The sequence below is a fragment of the Zootoca vivipara genome, chromosome 14, assembly GCF_965207765.1.
Source record: "Zootoca vivipara chromosome 14, rZooViv2.hap1.1, whole genome shotgun sequence".
Lineage (NCBI taxonomy): Eukaryota > Metazoa > Chordata > Lepidosauria > Squamata > Lacertidae > Zootoca > Zootoca vivipara.
The window spans coordinates 23,394,588-23,413,350 of record NC_142597.1 but is presented as its reverse complement, the minus strand read 5'-3'; the positions used below and the strand labels follow the sequence as shown (position 1 = coordinate 23,413,350).

At 46.6% G+C, this 18,763-nt stretch overlaps 1 protein-coding gene across 3 annotated transcripts in view; it reads right to left on the bottom strand.

The window, feature by feature from the left end:
• The window catches only part of SORL1 (sortilin related receptor 1), a 112,720-nt gene extending 96,665 nt beyond the window's left edge, over positions 1 to 16,055 (bottom strand). For 2 of the 3 annotated variants that reach the window (XM_088657808.1, XM_035139112.3), the window contains exon 1: positions 15,667 to 16,054. In XM_088657808.1, coding sequence (XP_088513934.1) covers positions 15,667 to 15,987 — 321 coding nt within the window. In that variant the 5' untranslated portion in view covers positions 15,988 to 16,054. Of the gene's footprint in view, positions 1 to 15,666 lie in introns of all 3 variants that reach the window. The other variant, XM_088657809.1, reaches the window with a different exon arrangement.
• Between the last annotated feature and the right edge of the window lie 2,708 nt (positions 16,056 to 18,763).

Below are 18,763 nucleotides of genomic sequence, written 5' to 3'. Positions count from 1 at the left end.
ACATCGCAGGACTGCCAGCCCTTGTCATCTCCACAAGCCAGCAGCTTGTTTTGGAATTACCGTCCGTAGCCAGTTCCACCAGGCTAGCAGAACAGAATTAATCCACATGCTGCCCAAAGTCTAAATGCGGGGGGGGGGGGGAGAGAGAGAGAGAGAGAGAGAGAGAGAGAGAGAGAGAGAGAGAGAGAGAGAGAGAGAGAGAGAGAGAGAGAGAGAGGATACGCCGTTGCATAACAAATCCACCCTGGATCTGAACGGCTGAGCTGCAGCTTCCCTCTTTTTGTTCTAAGAAGGGGGCGGGGAGGCAGAACAGAAGCATCGCCTGAATGCCGTTCCATAAACCAACCTTACTGAAACTTCACCTGCGAGGTTCCAGCGTGAAAGCAACTATTTCAAGGCAAGAGCTTCGCTACACCCCCTCTCCTCTCTCCAGCGAGGCCTTCGAGCGCATTAGGAGGAGATTGGGGGGCGGGGAGGATAACCATACGTCAACAGACACAAAAAGGGCAATTCTCATTGTTCTGCCAACCTCTGCCAAGAGACAGAACCCAGAGCGGAGATGTGCCGGTCGCTTCACCCTCATCAGTATGGTACAAGTATTGCAGGACGGACTGTGGGACCTAAAATTGGCTGGCTCTTCTTCATTCTCCTACTGAGAACAAATCCTTCAGCCCCTCGTCAAGTGGTTTGCATTAGCAAATCATGTTATGTCTGTAGCAATGTACACTTAAGGCTAACTACAGGTGGCAGGGGGACCCAGGTGGCGCTGTGGGTTAAACCACAGAGTCTAGGGCTTGCTGATCAGAAGGTCGGCGGTTCAAATCCCTGCAACGGGGTGAGCTCCCATTGCTCGGTCCCAGCTCCTGCCCACCTAGCAGTTCGAAAGCACATCAAAGTGCAAATAGATAAATAGGGGCCGCTCCGGCGGGAAGGTAAACGGCGTTTCCGTGCGCTGCTCTGGTTCGCCAGAAGCAGCTTTGTCATGCTGGCCACATGACCCGGAAGCTGTCTGCGGACAAACGCTGGCTCCCTCGGCCTATAAAGCACGACTGGACCTGATGGTCAGGGGCCCCTTTACCTTTACCTTTACGGTAAGATTGCTCTAAGATTGCAGCCTTTGCCCACAGGTGGAGAGGGTCTTTCAGAGTTGCCTAGAACCCCCTTTAATGCCTTTTCATGCTGGCACAACTTCCTAATCCCCATGGAGGGGAGGGGACTCCTATCAGTCCCAGCCACCATGGCCAATTCTCGGGAACGGTAGGAATTATAACCCTACAACTTCTGAGGGGCCAGCAACTCCCCATCTGTGCACACCGTAACAAATCCTAAATCTGTACAACTGCAATAACAGCATTTTCTTGCCCTGATTTGTATTATGATTAATTCTTTTCCCCAGACTGGGACTCCAGGTAGCGTACACTAATTAAAATGTCACCGATAAAACACAAAAAGCTAAAAACCTATGAAAGATCATTCCAATTGAACACTAAAAGAACAAAAAAAACATCACTACTGAAGCCCTTTCCTTTAAAAAGGAATACAGCAGCCTTCACCTGCTGGCAGAAGCACAACAAGGAGGGAGCCAGTCTGGCTTCTCTAGGGAGGGACTTCCAAAGTCAGGGTGCAACCACCGAGAAGGCCCTCTCCCACATCCCCACCAAGAGTGCCTGAAAGGGTAGCAGGACTGAGGGAAGGACCTCCCCTAAAGATCCAGTACCTTTCCGAGCACAATTCAAAGTGTTGGTGCTGACCTTTAAAGCCCTAAATGGCCTCGGTCCAGTATACCTGAAGAAGCGTCTCCACCCCCATCGCTCTGCCCGGACACTGAGGTCCAGTGCCGAGGGCCTTCTGGCGGTTCCCTCACTGCAAGAAGCCAAGTTACAGGGAACCAGGCAGAGGGCCTTCTCGGTAGTGGCACCCACCCTGTGGAACGCCCTCCCACCAGATGTCAAAAAGAAAAATAACTACCAGACTTTTAGAGGACATCTGAAGGCAGCCCTGTTTAGGGAAGATTTTAATCTTTAAGAAATTAGTATATTCTAATATTTCTGTTGGAAGCCGCCCAGAGTGGCTGGGGAAACCCAGCCAGATGGGCAGGGTATAAATAATAAATTGTTGTTGTTGTTGTTGTTGTTGTTGTTGTTGTTGTTGTTGTTGTTGTTGTTGTTGCTGATAGCCAGGGCCTAGGTTTTCCCCAGTCTCCATTTCCTTTCTCTTTCTCTGTGGTGCACCTAGCATCTAGTTCAAGGTTGGGGTCACTTAGGATGGCAGAGAAATTAAAGTGTGTGGGGATGTTGTGGTTGTTTTGCAAATTCACACTTCTCAATCCAATACACAAGCCGAAACACTTTCACTAGCCTCAAAATTCGCATTCCCATGAATTTTGTTCTTCTACCAACCAATGTGTAAACAAATGCATATGTTAGGGGGAAGTCTGCAAAGAAAGTAACATACAAACATATGTTATGACTGCTCATGCTTTGCAGACATGGAAGACGATGCTTTTCATCCATGCTAAAATGAGCTCCCCCCGCCCGCCCCCGCTGAGTCACTACTAAACTTCTTTTGAATAGCTTGAATTGATTTAAATTACTCTTAGTTGCATCATGTTATGGGTAAGCCGCCCTGGAGATCTTAAACCTTAAGAGGGGAGGTACAAAAGATTACAAATAAATATCAAAATCTGCTTTCAAATCACAGTTCCCGAAGCCTTAGCCTTAACCACAGTTTGCTCGGCCCAACACAAGTGCAATGCTAAACAGTTATGCATAAACAACATCTTTATGCATAAAGATTCCATTCACATGAGAGACGGAAAGGATGAAAAATACAGGTGAGCAACCTGTTCCCAGTCTTTCGATCCCAATCTGCAGATCAAGAACACTATGTGCGACTCTGCACTGGGTCACTGAGTTCTAAATACATAATAAAGAATAGATTTCTTTGTCTTTTGAGTTGTCATAAGACTCTTTGTTGTTTTTGCTAGAATGGACTAACCCAGCTACCCCGCTAGACATAATCAGATGGGGGCACAACCTAGGACACAATCAGATGGAGATAAACCTGACCGAGACCCTCTTAAGAATATTAGGGGTGGGTGGGCAGGGGAAGGACTAGACCATGTGAAAAATGAACACAATATCTTAGCTGCAGTTCATTCATTTTCGGCTTTGTTTTCTTGTTATAAAAAAGCATGCCTAGACATTCCGTTGTTGCACCCATAACCTAGGTTCAAGGTGTCATTTAGCTCCTAGCTTTCGTATCTCAGTTTTTACACTGTGTGGGACTTACACTTACAGTGGTGCCTCGCTAGACGAATTTAATTCGTTCCACGGGTCAATTCGTGTAACGAATTTTTCGTCTAGCGAGTCTCAGTTTCCCATAGGAATGCATTGATCAATGCATTCCTATGGGAAACTGGAACTCGCTGCGCCCCATGCCAGCTGTGCGCAGCGAGAGGCGGCGGGGGGAGAAGCTCTTCTTCTCGCCACCAGCTCCCGCCTGCCTTCCCCGGCATGGGGCACAGCTTCGGAGGTCTCCGAAGCTGCGCCCCATGCCGGCTGTGTGCGGCGAGAGGCGGTGGCGGGGAGAAGCTCTTCTCCTCGCCGCCACCTCCCGCCTGGATCGGCCAGGCGGCGGTGGGAAGACCTTTGCCTTCTTCCTGCGCTAGTGTTCCACTGGTCTCTGCCGGTTGCCCCTCACTGCCCGCGGCAACCGGCAGAGACCAGCAGAACACAAAGGGGAACCAGCTGCAGCGCGGAAAGAAGGCAAAGGAAGATCAGCTGAGAGGCGCTGATCTTCCTTTGCCTTCTCACCTTGCTACAGCTGGTTCCCCTTTCGCTAGACAAATGCCCCTTTCGCTAGGTTTTGTGATCGGAGGATTTTATGGCCACGCTTCGCTTCGGCGGCCATAGAAAACCTTGTCGTCTTGCGAGGCAACCTCCGATCGCAAAACCTATTCGTTAAGCGAAAAATTAGTCTTACAGGGCATTTGTCTAGCGAGGCACCACTGTATTGGATCAGGAAGGCATATTGGCATGTAAAACAGCACAGATCTCATCTGAAAATACCAGTGTTTCAGGTAGCAGAACAAAGCAAGCATTTAATTATTTGTCATCCAGAATGGAAATTCAAAAAGAAAGTCAAACTACATTTAGATGGAGTTTGAATGAAGATTTATTGGAAGATCAAAATTTTATGGAAAAAGCAAAGAAGACCTTGGGGGATTCTTTTGAAATAAACCTCCAAGGTCAGACTAAATTACAAACGGTCTGGGATGCAAGTAAGGTAGTGATGAGGGGACTGTTCATACAACAAAATTCGATTAAAAGGAAATTGAAAGGAAAAAGGAAAAAAGAAATTTTAGATTAAATTGCGGAAAAGGAGAAGGAACTGTCAAAAAAAGCTAATAAAGTGTTAGTAAAGCAGGTGATCAGAATATTAGAAACCCAATATTCTATGATAGTGAATGAAGAAATAAGTTGGAAAATAAAAAGAATGAAGCAGAAATATTTTGAGCATGCCAATAAGTCAGGAAAACTGCTAGCATGGCAATTGGAAAAAAGGGGGGGGATTCCATAAACAAAATTAATGTAAATGGGAAAATTACAGATAAGATGAAGGAAATAAGGGATGCATTTCTGAAATATTTCTCAGATTTGTATAAGAAAGGAAATGGGGGGAAAAATTAAAATAGAGGAATATATAAAAAATAGTAATCTGCCAAAAATAAAAAAGGAACAATTAGGGATGCTAAATACCCAAATAACAGTTCAAGAAATTTCAGAGGCAATAAATAGGACAAAAAGTGGTAAGTCTCCAGGACTAGATGGATTAATGGCAAAATATTACAAAAAGCTAAGTGAACAATTACCGTAGTAAATCCACTGAAAGATGTGATGAATGAGGTTTAAAAGACAGGTGAAATTCCAGGAACATGGAAAGAAGCTTATATAACAGTGATTCCAAAACAAGATTTGGATTTAATGCAAATAAAAGATTATAGGCCCATCTCATTACTAAATAATGATTATATATTATTTGCAAATATCTTAGCAAATAGAATGAAAAAAATCTTAGGTGAATATATACATCAAGATCAAGCAGGGTTTCTACCAGGTAGACAAATGAAGGAGAATATAAGAAATAATTTAAACGTGATAGAATACCTGGAGGTAAAAAGAAAGAAAGAAAGAAAAAGAGGCAGCAATGGATGTTCATAGATGCTGAAAAAGCTTTTGACAATGTGTCCTGGGATTTCATGAAAAAATTGCTTGAAGAAATTAAATGCGGAGACAAATTCTTAAAAGGAATATAAGCAATATATTCAGAACAGAAGGCGAAGTTAATTGTAAATCAGGTGGTAACGAATGAATGTAAAATACAAAAAGGAACAAGGCAAGGATGTCCGTTATCACCGTTGCTGTCCATCCTGGTTCTGGAAGTACTTGCAAGGAATATGAGAGCTGAAAAAGAGATTATCACTTGTAATGTTAACCAGTGTTACAAGTGTTTATTACATATGCACCAGGCAAACACACAATAATGCCAGTCATGGATGTTTGGCAACTTTCGTGTATGTGACATGATCCCTGGAACTTGTTAATCTTTGAGGAGGTTGTGTGTTTACCTGGTGCATATGTAATAAACTTCTGCCAGGTGGCATAAAATTATTGTGGTTTTATGTGTAATTTGCTCTGCCTTTGCTGAACTCCAAATCCTTCTATACCATGCAAGTAAGTTTAGGGAATCCAAAAATTTCCGCTGTTGAGGGACGGTTTGTCTAGCCGCAGTTAACAAATGTGAAATCCAGTCCTTAGACTTGATATCCTTATGTCCCGTAAACAAAGAAATCAAAAATAATTCTGGAGTAAATTCAATATTATCACTTGTAATGTTAACCAGTTCCTTATGTCCAAGGCAGCCCTGTTTAGGGAAGCTTTTAATGTCTGATGGATTTCTGTATTTTAATATTTTGTTGGAAGCCGCCCAGAGTGGCTGGGGGAACCCGGACAGAAGCCTTCATATTGGGCTTTATTCCCACCAGAAGCGGCGGTAAGTGCTGCCGCATAACTTCCTTTACCTAGGGCTAATTGTGGAGGTCAAGTGAGCCGATTGCACAGGTATTGAGGTTGTCATACTACCGGTAAATTAAAAAAAAGCTCAACAACTTTGCCTCCCCCAAACCTTTGTGTCCGAATTTTTGCTTTTTGAAATATGGCAACCCTAACAGATAGCCTATATAATGGGTGTATAATTTTCAGTGCAATCTCTTTAATTTTGGCAAAAATTGTCTTCACATGGTTGCTTGACCACAATTGTCTCAATTACATAACCCAGATCTTTCTCCCATGTTTTTCACGCCAGAAAGCGGTCCTGTTTGGATGTTTTCATAATAAGATAAAACAATCCCTTTTCCCACTCAGACGTTGCAATAATGCTGGATGCAGGACAGAGGTGTAGGGGGCTGGGGTCACAGAGGCCAAAATCCATGCCTATTTCAGCTGCAGGGTCCCAGTCTCCAGTGTACTTTCAGCATGAAAGGAGGTGAGTCAACCAACAATGATTGGCTCCTGAGGTCACTCTGGAGAAGGCATGCGGGAAGATCAATGAGGAGTTCTGTGCTCCAAAGCTAAGCATTTACAAACAAGGTGCTTCATTTTCAAGAGAATAATGTGCAAGTCCTATTGTATACAACAGAAGTTCAAGGAAAACACAACTTAAGTCACTCCAAAAGAGACTGGAGCACTCCAAATCCAATTGCCCGTCTACATGCACAGAAAATAGATCTAGCCGAAAGACGACACATAGAAATCTGCATTGATTGTTGCAATGTCCTAATTATTATTCTTGTATAGCCTTAGAACAGGCATCCCCAAACTTCGGCCCTCCAGATGTTTTGGACTACAATTCCCATCTTCCCCGACCACTGGTCCTGTTAGCTAGGGATCATGGGAGTTGTAGGCCAAAACATCTGGAGGGCCGCAGTTTGGGGGTGCCTGCCTTAGAAGGTTAGAATCAAAGAATCATAGAATTGAAGAGCTGGAAAGGGCCCTGAGGATCATCTAGTATAGGAATATGCAGCTATCCCGTACGGGGATCGAACCAGCAACCTGGACGTTATCGGCACCATGCTTTAACAAGCTAAGCTACCCTGTTGTATAATCACAGAAGGGTGTGTGGCTGTGACTATCCTGGAGGGACTCTGCACTTCTGAATTTGCCACTACACTACGATGCAGGATCAGGAATGGGTGTGTGGTTGATTCCTTTGGAAGGGAAGTACAGTCGTACCTTGGAGGTCGAACGGAATCCGTTCCGGAAGTCCGTTCGACTTCCAAAACGTTCGGAAACCAAAATGTGCCTTCTGACTGGCTGCAGGAAGCTCCTGCAGCCAATCGGAAGCTGCGGAAGCCGCGTGGGACATTTGGGTTCCAAAGATCGTTCGCAAACCGGAAAACTCACTTCCGGGGTTGCAGTGTTCGGGAGCCAAAACATTCGACTTGCAAGGCGTTCGCGATCCAAGGTACAACTGTAATGCAGCAGGTAGGGAGAATAAAAGTCTGGGACTTTCAGAGAAAAAAGGATTTCTTCCTTATTCTGCCATTTTGGTAAAGATACAGTATCTCTATTCCATCACCACCTCCCTGGTGGGACAACAGAAACACTTTCAACTTGCAAACTGCTTTGAGAACAACAGATGGAGATGAAATGTTTAGCTATTTTGGGAGTCAGATGCACAGAGATAAAGATGGGAAGGGAACTGAACTTCTGCCTGCTTTTTGTAAGATCCAGCTGCCCGTCCCAACCGCTGCCAACTTACTGGGTGGCCATGAGCCAAGACTTCACCTCTCAAGCCTCAGTTTCCTGATCTGCATAATTAAAATAATAATTCACTCCTGCAAGGCTGGAGCAGTAATGAGATGGTGAAATAGGGTTATAAGGAACTAATTCTGTGTAATAACTAATTTTTTAACAGCTGTAAAGGGGGGACATTATCTAAACTAAGCAAAAGTTAATGTTTATCGAGCTTTCCCCCTTAATCAAGCCGTTTTTATGAGATGCCAAACAGATCCTGCTATGAAGAAAATTGAATACTAGGAGGTTAAGGTCTGGTTGTTCTTGGAAAAGGCCCATGGCTGACAAGCCAGCAAATTGGGTTAAAATTAACTATGGTTCACGGCAAACACAGAAATCCATTTTCACTATGCTAACAAAGCTGGCTTCCCAAACCACTTTAAATGTTGTTGCTGTTGTTGTTTTCAAAAAAGCAAAACATGCCCAAGCTATTTTCTTCCCTCATTCAGTCGAAAACCACAAATAATCTAATCACACAGGATTGTTGTATCCAATGCCAGTCATTCTCAAAGTAGACCCCTTGATTAATGGACACGACTAAGTTAGGTTCATTTATTTCAACCTGTCTGCTTCAAGAATTCAGCTGGATGCAAGCCTTACTCTGCAAAGACCAGAGCAGCTCACAAGGACTGAAGCACAAAATATAGGTTTAAACAAACAAATTCACATCCACGCCGTACATTTGAACCACATTTAATGCGCATTTACCTCCTCCCCCCCCCAAAAAAAAACTCCCCAAGAATTCTGGGAACTGTAGTTTACCCTTAACAGAGCTTCAATTGCCAGCACTCTCAATAAACTACAGCTTGCCCGCCATCTTCCTCTAAAAACCCAGGCCTAGAAGATTCCTGGGCCATGTGCTCAGTCCAAATAAAGTTAAAGGTGGAATCCAATTCGTCTGTCAAAAGCTCCCTACATCTCGAATGTGGGATCACTGCAGTCTGCGGGAGAATGTCTCAAGTTCGAAAGATCTCAGGAGGCAACACACCACAGTGACTTGGGAGCAGAGCTTTTACAGTTTTATCTGTTGTTTTTTCTATGTTATTCGTTAGCTGTTTTTATTATATTTTGGGCACTGCGTGTGGAAGACGATGAAAAACTGCTACTAAAAAGAGCAGGACTAAGGCAGGAAGTTAAACTGTGGAACTCACACCCGCAGGAGGCAGTGACGGCCACCAACTTGGATGGCTATAAAGCTGGCTCAGATAAATTCAAGGGGGACAAGGCTATCAACGGCTACTAGCCAGGATGGTTGGAGGCAGGAAGGACTCTGAATACTAACTGCTGGAAGCCACAGGAGGTTAGAGAGCTCTTGTGCTTGGATCCTGATTTGCAGGTTTTCCCACAGGCATCTGGTTAGCCACTGTGAGAACAGGATGCTAGACTAGATGGGCCGCTGGCCTCACCCAGCAGGCTCCTCTTATTTTCTCATTCCAAACTGAATTGCCACATTTCCAGAGTGGTTTAACAATCAATCCCTCTTGCCAGGGAACTCTGGGAACTGTAGAGCTACAAGGGCCTCCTAACAACCGCTCAGCACCCATAACACATACAGTTCCCAAGGTCCTTTTGAGAGAACCATGACAGTTGAAAGTGCTATGATGCTGCTTTAAATGAATAGTGCAGGTGGGCCCCAAAACATAACCAGGATGAGTGAGGATAAGCAAGAATCCTGTTTGATCTTGGAAAGCTATTAGCATTTCAGTGCAAACTCCCTTCATCCAAACAGCCCCAGGGGCACAGAGGAAAACACTTGGATATCCAGACAGCTGATGCAACACAACACATTGTTGACACAAGGTTACAATGACATATTCAGGCTGGCCATGAAATTTAGATAACCAGAACACTTCTGGGAATAACTGGGTTTTTTTGTTTCTTTCTTTTTTTTAAAACACCCATCAATGTCGATATAACGAGAAATCGTAATGCAGGGAATTGTAATGAGCTTTTGTTTCTCTTTGGGTTTTAAAAGGCTGCCATTGTGTCTGCTTTTATTTGTGGGGTGGGAGGTAAATAAATGCCATGTGACACGTAATAACTGTGGGAAGCTATCTGCCTGAAAGTAAATCCTCGGACAGATAAGCTTTCGATTTCTGCTAGCAGAACGGGGTGTGTAGGTCTGAGTGGAGAACAAAGAAATAAAAGAGGGCACAGGCAGGGGCTGGCGATCCACCATTCTAAATAGAGGAGGCTATGGGAAGGGCTGTGGCTCAGCAGTGGAACATCTGCTTCCTGGTTCGATCCCCATCGTCTCTAGGTAGAGCTATAGGAGAACCTTGTCCAAAATCCTGAACAGCTGCTGACAGTCAGTGAAGGCAGTACTGAAGTAGGTGGATCCACCTCGGTGGATCTAGTACTGGATGATAGGTGGATCCGTCCAATGGATCTATTTTGGGAGGGGCCACAGCTCAGTGGTAGAGCACCTGCTTTGCTTGCAGAAGGTCCGAGATTCAATCCCCAGCATCTCCAGCTAGGACTGGGAATGTGCCCTGTCTGAAACCTTGGAACATCATGGCTTGGCAGTGTACACCAGGCACAAGAAATCTTTGGCTCTCCCGTTTCTGAACTACAACTCCCATCATCCCTACGCATCAGCCATGCTTGCTGGAGCTGATGGGAGTTGCAGTCCAGCAACATCTAGAGTAAAGGTAAAGGGACCCCTGACCATTAGGTCCAGTCATGACCGACTCTGGGGTTGCGGCACTCATCTCACTCTATTGGCCGAGGGAGCTGGCATACAGCTTCCAGGTCATGTGGCCAGCATGACAAAGCCGCTTCTGGCAAACCAGAGCAGCGCACAGAAACGCCGTTTACCTTCCCGCTGTAGTGGTACCTATTTATCTACTTGCACTTTGATGTGCTTTCGAACTGCTAGGTTGGCAGGAGCTGGGACCAAGCAATGGGAGATCACCCCGTCGCGGGGATTTGAACCGCCGACCTTCTGATCGGCAAGCCCTAGGCTCTGTGGTTTAACCCACAGCGCCACCCACGTCCCTAACATCTAGAGTAGATGTAGGCAAATTCATGATGTGCTTGATGGGACGAAGACTGTTTCTTCCCATGTTCCTAGTTATCCAGCCACCCTACTTCTTGATTTTGCTGCCTACCCGGGACTGTAAAAATGGTAGGTGGGGTTGTGAAGCCTCTAGCAAGCTGGATCACCAAGGCTCTTGGACGATGCTGATCTTGCAGGGGGAAATAGTGCTCCAAGAGTGCCAGTCTTGGACAATCAGTAGAGGGGGCTCATGCCTGCTCCCCCACTCACTGTCACCCGAACTGACCTTGTCTTTGTAGCCTGATGAGGATCTGGAGTGAGCAGTCAAATACACCATGGTTAAGGAAGTGTGCTAGATTCACACAGAATGCCAAACCATAGTTCAAGCAAGCCAAGGTTTGCAAGCCAACAGCAATAAACTATGGATTTAAGCTACACTTTCTTGCCAATAAACAAACCACAGTTAAGCTACTGGGAAAGGTTCGCACATAATGCTAAGCCATTGTTTAATAAACCATGGTTCAGTATACTGTGATGACAACCCTAGCTTACAATTCAAGATCCCATGGGAAGGCTTAACTGTGGTTTGTTCATTGGCAACAAAGCACAGCTTAAATCCATAGTTTGTTGCTGTTGGCTTGCAAACCTTGGTTTACACAGAAAAAGAAAAATCAGAGCGCTTTAGAACAATCATCTATAAAACCAAACAATTTTTTTAAAAAACAACAACAACCATATAATGTTTTAAAATCAGAAAACCATATATGTAATGATTTAAAATCAGACTGGGGTCTGTTCTATATTCCACCATTATGTGTGTCACAGTAGGTGGGTATATGAGAGTGGGCCTTTTCCACTGAAGTGCCCCTGTGGAACTCCCTGCCCCAGGAGATTTCACTCAGCGGCATTTAAAACAACAAGTGAAAACTTCTCTGTTACAAAGCATCTTTGGCCTGAATACCTTTCTGAACCACTATCCCCTCTGCTATTGGAAGTGAGTTGTTGCTGTCCTCTTGATCTGGCTACATTTCCCTATTTTTTTACAGGGCTACTTTAAAAATAAAATACTGTATGCAAAGAAAACAGGAACCCCCAAAAGGAAGTGAAAGCAAAAGCAAAAACTGAAACCATTCGATTGCTGTAGGCAAATGAAATAAAGTAGCATAAGAAAGAGAAGAGGTAGCACCTATATATTTTGAATCAGTTTTCTGAATTTCTCTGGAAAAAGTCCAGCAGGAGTTGAAATGTGTTGGATAAATAAACCTCTTTATGGTATACTCCATAGTTCACAGTGGGGGTCACTTCTTCTTCCAGTTTCTGTTTATATATATAAGATCTGTGAAACTAGGTGGAAAGAAGGAATATAAATGCAAACTAGCCCAACATGTGGACACACGTCATCAACAAAAGGCCATTTTTTTTAATGGGGAAGAGCCAAATAAGCACAATTTGGATAAAGTCTGGGAACGCCTTTAAGGAAGCATAGCTGTGCTCTGAATGCTCCTTTTCTGTATCGCCTAAAAATAGTGGTTGCCATTTCTGAAAACGGATCGGGCAGGCTGTTAGAAATGCAAGTAACTCTTTGATTTCAGCACGGATAAGAACAGTCTTTCCACAAGGGTATTCTAACCCTTCTCCTTTCTAACACTTCGTACAAGTCCAACACCCTCCCTCCCTCCCTCCCATCGGGACTAAAATTAAATGTGAGTCCTCTAATTCACTGGGGGGGGGGAAAACTACACATTCCTCCAATACAGGGCCGGAGAAAAGATTTTTTTCTTTTACAGTGAAGTAGTTTCTACACACACACACACACACACACACACACACACACACACACACCTTCTCCTCTGCCCTTCCAGCAGGCAAGCAAGAGGCATGATCAGAGTTAAAGGACAAAGTCCAGCCAGGCAAGAAGCCTCAAGGAAGGCGCAAAGCAAGGCAACTGATGGCTGTGGCTGTGGACAGATGTGGAGAGTCCAGAGGGCCAGATGGAGAGGTTTGGAGGACCATATTGGGGGCCCAGGGCTGGAAGTTCCCCACCCATGCTCTGCCCTGGCAGTTTTTAACAGGCCATACAGAATAGGGTGAGGCACCGGCCAGCAAACCATGGCTCCACCAATTGAGGTATAGCGGTTGCAGAAGCAGGCACAGACTTGAGAGATCAGGGATCAAAATCCCACTCAGCTGTGAAACTCACTGGGTGATGTTGGAGGCCGCTGCTCACTGTCTTTCAGCCTGACCTACCATGCAGGGTTGTCGTGTAATAAAGAAATTATAGGCTTCTTAACCTCATTTCCCAGAACAGCAAGACAGGCCTTCGGAACTCAGCTGCTCAGTACCATTTCCCTGTGTCTTGTTCGTGAGACAGACAGAGAGAGAGAGAGAGAGAATATCACAGAATTGTAGAGTTGGAAGGTACCCCCAAGGGTCATCTAGTCCAACCCCCTGCAAGGCAGGAATCCCATGCTGTGTTAACGATGCAGAAGAGGAAATTAAGGAGTCCCTTGACTGCATCTCAGCTTGGGTGGAAGTGTTCAAGGCATAGAACCGTGTGTTTTTAGGGGACGGGCCATAGGTCAGAGGCAGATCATCTGCTTTGCTTGCAGAAGGTCCCAGGATCAGGACTGGGAGGAAGGCCTGTCTGAAGCCCCAGAGAGCTGCTGCCAATCAGTGTAGACAATAATGGGCTAGATGGACCCAACCGTCTGACACGGTGTTAGGCAGCTTCCCATGTGGAAAGGGCCCTAGCTCAGTGGTAGGACATCTGCCTTGCATGCAGAAGGTTCCAGGTTCAATCCTCGCCATCTCCAGTTAGGTTCTCAAGCCGCAAACCCTGAACAGCTGCTGCCTGTTAGTGCTGAGCTAGGTGGATGTCAGACATGAACTAAGGCAGCTTCCCATATTCTTGTGTGCATGATTTGGAGCAGGGCAGGGGGTTATACCTTGGGATCAGAGGTTGAGGCCAGATGAAAAGCCTCTATCAGTGTTTCCCAAATTTGGGTTTCCAACTGTTTTGGGACTACAATTCCCATCATCCCTGATGACTGGTCCTGCTAGCTAGGGATGATGGGAGTTGTAGTCCAACAATTGCTGGAGACTATTTGGTACCCCAGAAACCTACCATTACTCTCCGGCCTAAAGTGATCAAACACACAACCTGCACCTGCTTATTATCAGGTATGCAACTTGATGCATTTGAGAGATTTCATGTTCAGAGGAATGTGGTATTATCCTCTTACACACCTTCCCCTGCGGTAAATCATTCGAAGAGGGTCTGTTATTTTTATTTATTGATTTAAAGTCTTTTATCCTGTTCTTCAGCTGGGGGAGGGAGGTTCCCAGAACAGTTTACCAATGTGATAAAAATGGTCCCCACTCTCAAGGCTTACAACCAAAAACACAACACAAAAGGAAAGGGGATTTGGAGGGAAGAGGAGAAAGGAAAACTCAAAAGCAAAAAAAGGGGGGGGGGAGAAAAAAGACTTGTTTTCTCCGAAAGGACTCAGTATGAGATGCCTACTGCCATCTCAGGTTTGCAAACAGGCAAAACAATAAGATGTTTGAACAATCAAAATCCAGAAATTGATACCCCAGGGCTTTTTTCTCCTGAAGTAACTTCCCCCCTGCTTACATGCATAAGCAACAGCAAGGTGTTTCAGACCCACACCTGAGACAACTGTCTTAAGTTAAGTCACAGGTGTGTTTCTCTTGTTCCCAGGGGGGATGTGCCAATTAAGCTGCGCCAGAACTTAAGATGAGAATTAAACCTCTAGTTTGGATGGATCTCAGAAAGAGAAGCCTGTGACAAAAAGGTGAAAGGTAAACAGTTGCTCGCCTATGGTGAGGAAGAACTGCCATCAGGTGACCATGAAAGGAGGTCTTGCAAAAGTTGGATATATTTCTTTCCTTCCTTCCAAAGACCATAAACAAACAAAAAGGGCTATGTCACAATGTTGGACTAGTTAACTAATTTGCAAAGCTAACCTGAGTTGCACCAATTCCTTGCCATTTTTTTTCCAGAGCAAAAAGGGGAAAGGAAAAACAACAGTGGCAACCTGAATCCCAGTCGGATGCTTTTAAACTTTTGGGAGGGAGGTTGCAAGATGAGCAAAAAAATAAAAATAAAAATGACAGTGTGATCCAAGGTTGCCCAAAACTGGCCTCCTGCCCGAGCAGCGGCTGAGAAGCTGCTGCAGCTATCCGTTCCCCGCACTGCATTGTTTGCATCTGACACTGAACGATTCCAAAGAAGATATATTTACAGTTCGATTCCCACCAGTTACGCGTGTGATACAACAACAACCACCAACCACCTTTGCAACTGGACCTGCGAGTCACCTGAGTCGCAAACCTCCCCCCCCCCCCAACAACAAAAAAGGAAAGAGAGAGATCGCCTAAGAGCCAGGAAGCCCAGAGCCCCTGATCCATTTAGGGAGGGGGATGCGGAGTATGATGGTGGGGGGAGGAAGAGGCAGGGCGAAGTGAAGGGCGCCCACTACCCAATTTAAAACCGCGCGTGGCTCAAAGGCGGCGGTGAACGAAGGAACATTGGACTGAGAACTGCGTGCATTCCAACCAGACAGCGCCGCGCAAAGGGGGGGGGCAATAACAAAAGCTCCTTTTGCAAAGGGGGTGAGTGGAGGATGTTGCAAAGAAAACGCAAGGACCTGGAAGCAGAGCGCGCGCCCCCTCCCCGCTCCAAATTCCGCGCGATGCTGGCTGGCTGGCTGGCTTGCCAAATCGGGGGGAGCCTTGCGAGACAAGGCGATGGAGGGGTGCCAGAAGGTGGCCCCAAAGGTGCCCGCTCACCTGTCCGTACACCTTCATGGATTCCTGCTGCTGGGCAGCGGCGGCGCTCCGCTTGTTCCGCAGCATCTCGCCCGGCGCCGGCTGCCTGACTGTGCCATCGGGACTCCTCGCCCGCAGCACCTCGAAGCCCCGGTCCTGGGCTCGGGATGTGTAAGCGGCGTGCAGCCGCAAGGTCTTGTCGGTGGACTCGGCCGGCCGGAGGCTGCAGGCGGAGAGCAGGAAGAGGAGGAGGAGGGCGAGACGCGGCGGCATCGCCAGCCGGGGGGCCGTTTCCCGGAGCGGAGAGCGCGGCTCCCCGGCGCGGCTTCTCCCTGTCGCCATGTTCGCTGCCTCCGCGCTCCGCCGGCTTGGCTAGCTGCAAAGTGGGGCGCCGCCGCCAGGACAGAATGTGCAATAGGATTGCAAAGCCGGGAAACCCGGTGGCGGCGGGGAGGGGGGTGGCGAGGGAGCAACAGCAGCGAGCAGATTCAGGCCAGCTGCAGGCAGCTCGGCTCCGGCGCGCGCCAAGGGCCCGGGGCTGCACGCGCTGCTTCCCGGGGCATTGCAACCCTCCCTTGCCTTTTGCGCGGTGCGGGGCAGAGCAGCGAGCAAGCGGGCGCGTGCGTAGCGAAATTATTCGCTGGTGTGTTGTTGTTGTTGTTGTTGTTTGTATTTGCATTCGCAGCCTCTGGCTTGCACCAGCCGGCCACGGTGTGCGGGTGCAAGTCACGTGTCAATCCATCCCCCACCCCCACAAAACGCACACACGCACGCACGCTTTTCTCCGTAATCTTCTTTGCCTGCTCCTGGCTTTGACCTCCCAGAAGTAACAGCAGCAGGACCTTAAAAGCGAAAGGGCTTTCGCGAATTAAAAAAAAAGAGTCGATAACATCGCCTTTATTTGTTTTGCCCCGCGCAGAAATGTTTTCTTTGCAAGCGCAAAAAGAAGAACGTGAACCCTGGAAAGGTTCCTCCGGGTTCCCTGCGATGTGTGTGTTTTTGTGCGTGCACGTGTGTGTTTCAAAGCACCTTTAGAGCTTTACAGAAGAGCCCATGGTCTCATGTGACAAGCGCCTTTCTGAAGGGGTATAAATGAAGGCACTAGGTCGGCCAGCGGCCTGATCCAACAGGCTCTTCTTCCTTTGCTTTCTTATGTTGTAAAACGAGAGCGGGTAAACTCAGCATACTAAATATGCTGGAGCTGGAAAATGCATCCGTTTTGCTCTAGCCTTATGTTTATTTATTCAATATCTGTATTTACTTACTTGCTGTACTTACTGTACTTACTGTACTTACTGCATTTTTATCCCATCTTTTCAGTAAGGAACTCATAGTAATGCATGTACAGATCCACCTATTCATTTAATCCCTTTGAGATAATTTAGGCAGAGAGGCAGCAACTGGCCTGAGGACACCTGATCAGCTTCACAGCCCAGTGGGGATTTGAACCCTGTTCTCCCAAGTCCTAGTCTGGCACTCTAACCGCTTCACCACACTGGCCCTCTTAAGCAGTGAGGAGGAGCACTCATGGGAAAGGTGGTGATCTGACTGCACATAGATCACAGGGGTGGCTAACCTGTGACTACAGCTCCCATCATACCTGACCATTGGCCGCGCAAGCTGGGCTGATAGGATTTGGAGTCCAGGCACATCTAGGTAACCATAGGTTAGCCACCCTGGTATAAAACGACCTACCGCTATTGTGTGCTTAGTGTTTCCATTCCCTTTAGAGGCGCTTCACACATACCTGATCACCGCTTCTCCCATTTTACTTGCTCCATCTTTTCAGTTTCACCGGTGCTGTAGTGTCAAGTTCCCTTGGACCATTCGCCAGGCTCCTAAATTGTCAGTACAGTGGTACCTTGGTTTATGAACACAATTGGTTCCAGAAGTCTGTTCATAAACTGAAGCGTTCATAAACTGGAGCGAACTTTCCCATTGAAAGTAATGGAAGGTGGATTAATCTGTTCCAGACGGTCCGCGGAGTACTTAAACTGAAGCATTCATAAACTGAAGTGAACTTTCCCATTGAAAGTAATGGAAAGTGAATTAATCCGTTCCAGCGTTCGTAAACCGAAAATTCGTAAACCGAGGTGTTCATAAACCGAGGTTCCACTGTATTCCATGGTTCCTTTCCCCCATGTGCTTAGAATCTTTGGGGAACATTCCATGATGTCACAACTACTCAGCCAATGGGGTGTCCCATATACAAGAGGCAGGCAACAGGGGACTGTTAGTCTCATTTGTCATCACAAGACACTCTGTAAATATTTCTCTGATGTTCTAATGCAAGGGTTGCCCACTTATGTAGACTGCTGGGCACATTTGGATTTTTGAGCCAGTGCCATGGGCACACACACACCCTTCTTGATGTCTCCTCTACCACCAAATCACACATTGCTTTCCCAAGGGATCTGGAGAGCACTGAAAAGCACATGGAACTGAAAGAGGCAAGTGGGGATGAGCAACATTCTTCCAAGTTCCTATTTCCATTCTCTTATGTTGTTTTTCAGGAAGAAGGTAACCACCCTCACTTCATGACCAAAGGGGCAGTGGCTGGCAGGGAGATGTTGACACAGCTGCATATTCCTGCACTGTGGGGGGTTGGACTAGATCAGGGGTCAGCAAACTTTTTCAGCAGGGGTCCGGTCCACTGTCCCTCAGACCTTGTGGGGGGCCGGACTATATTTTGGAGGGAAAAAAATCAATGAATTCCTATGCCCCACAAATAACCCAGAGATGCATTTTAAATAAAAGGACACATTCTACTCATGTAAAAACACGCTGATTCCCGGACCGTCCGCGGGCCGGATTGAGAAGGCGATTGGGCTGCATCCGGCCCCCAGGCCTTAGTTTGGGGACTCCTGGACTAGATGGTTCTCAGGGTCCCTTACAACTCTACAATTCTATGTACACCAGGGGCAGACCTCAAGGGCACCATTGCATCCATAAGTGCCACATAGGTGACCCCTGTCCTAAGGGGTGGTTTGGCTGATGCTACAAGAACAGGACCTGAGCCACAGTGGGAGAAGGCAGTGTGGTGTAGTGGTTAGAGTGTTGGACTAGGACCTGGGGGACTAGTTTGAATCCCTGGTCAGATACGAAGCTTTCAGGGTGA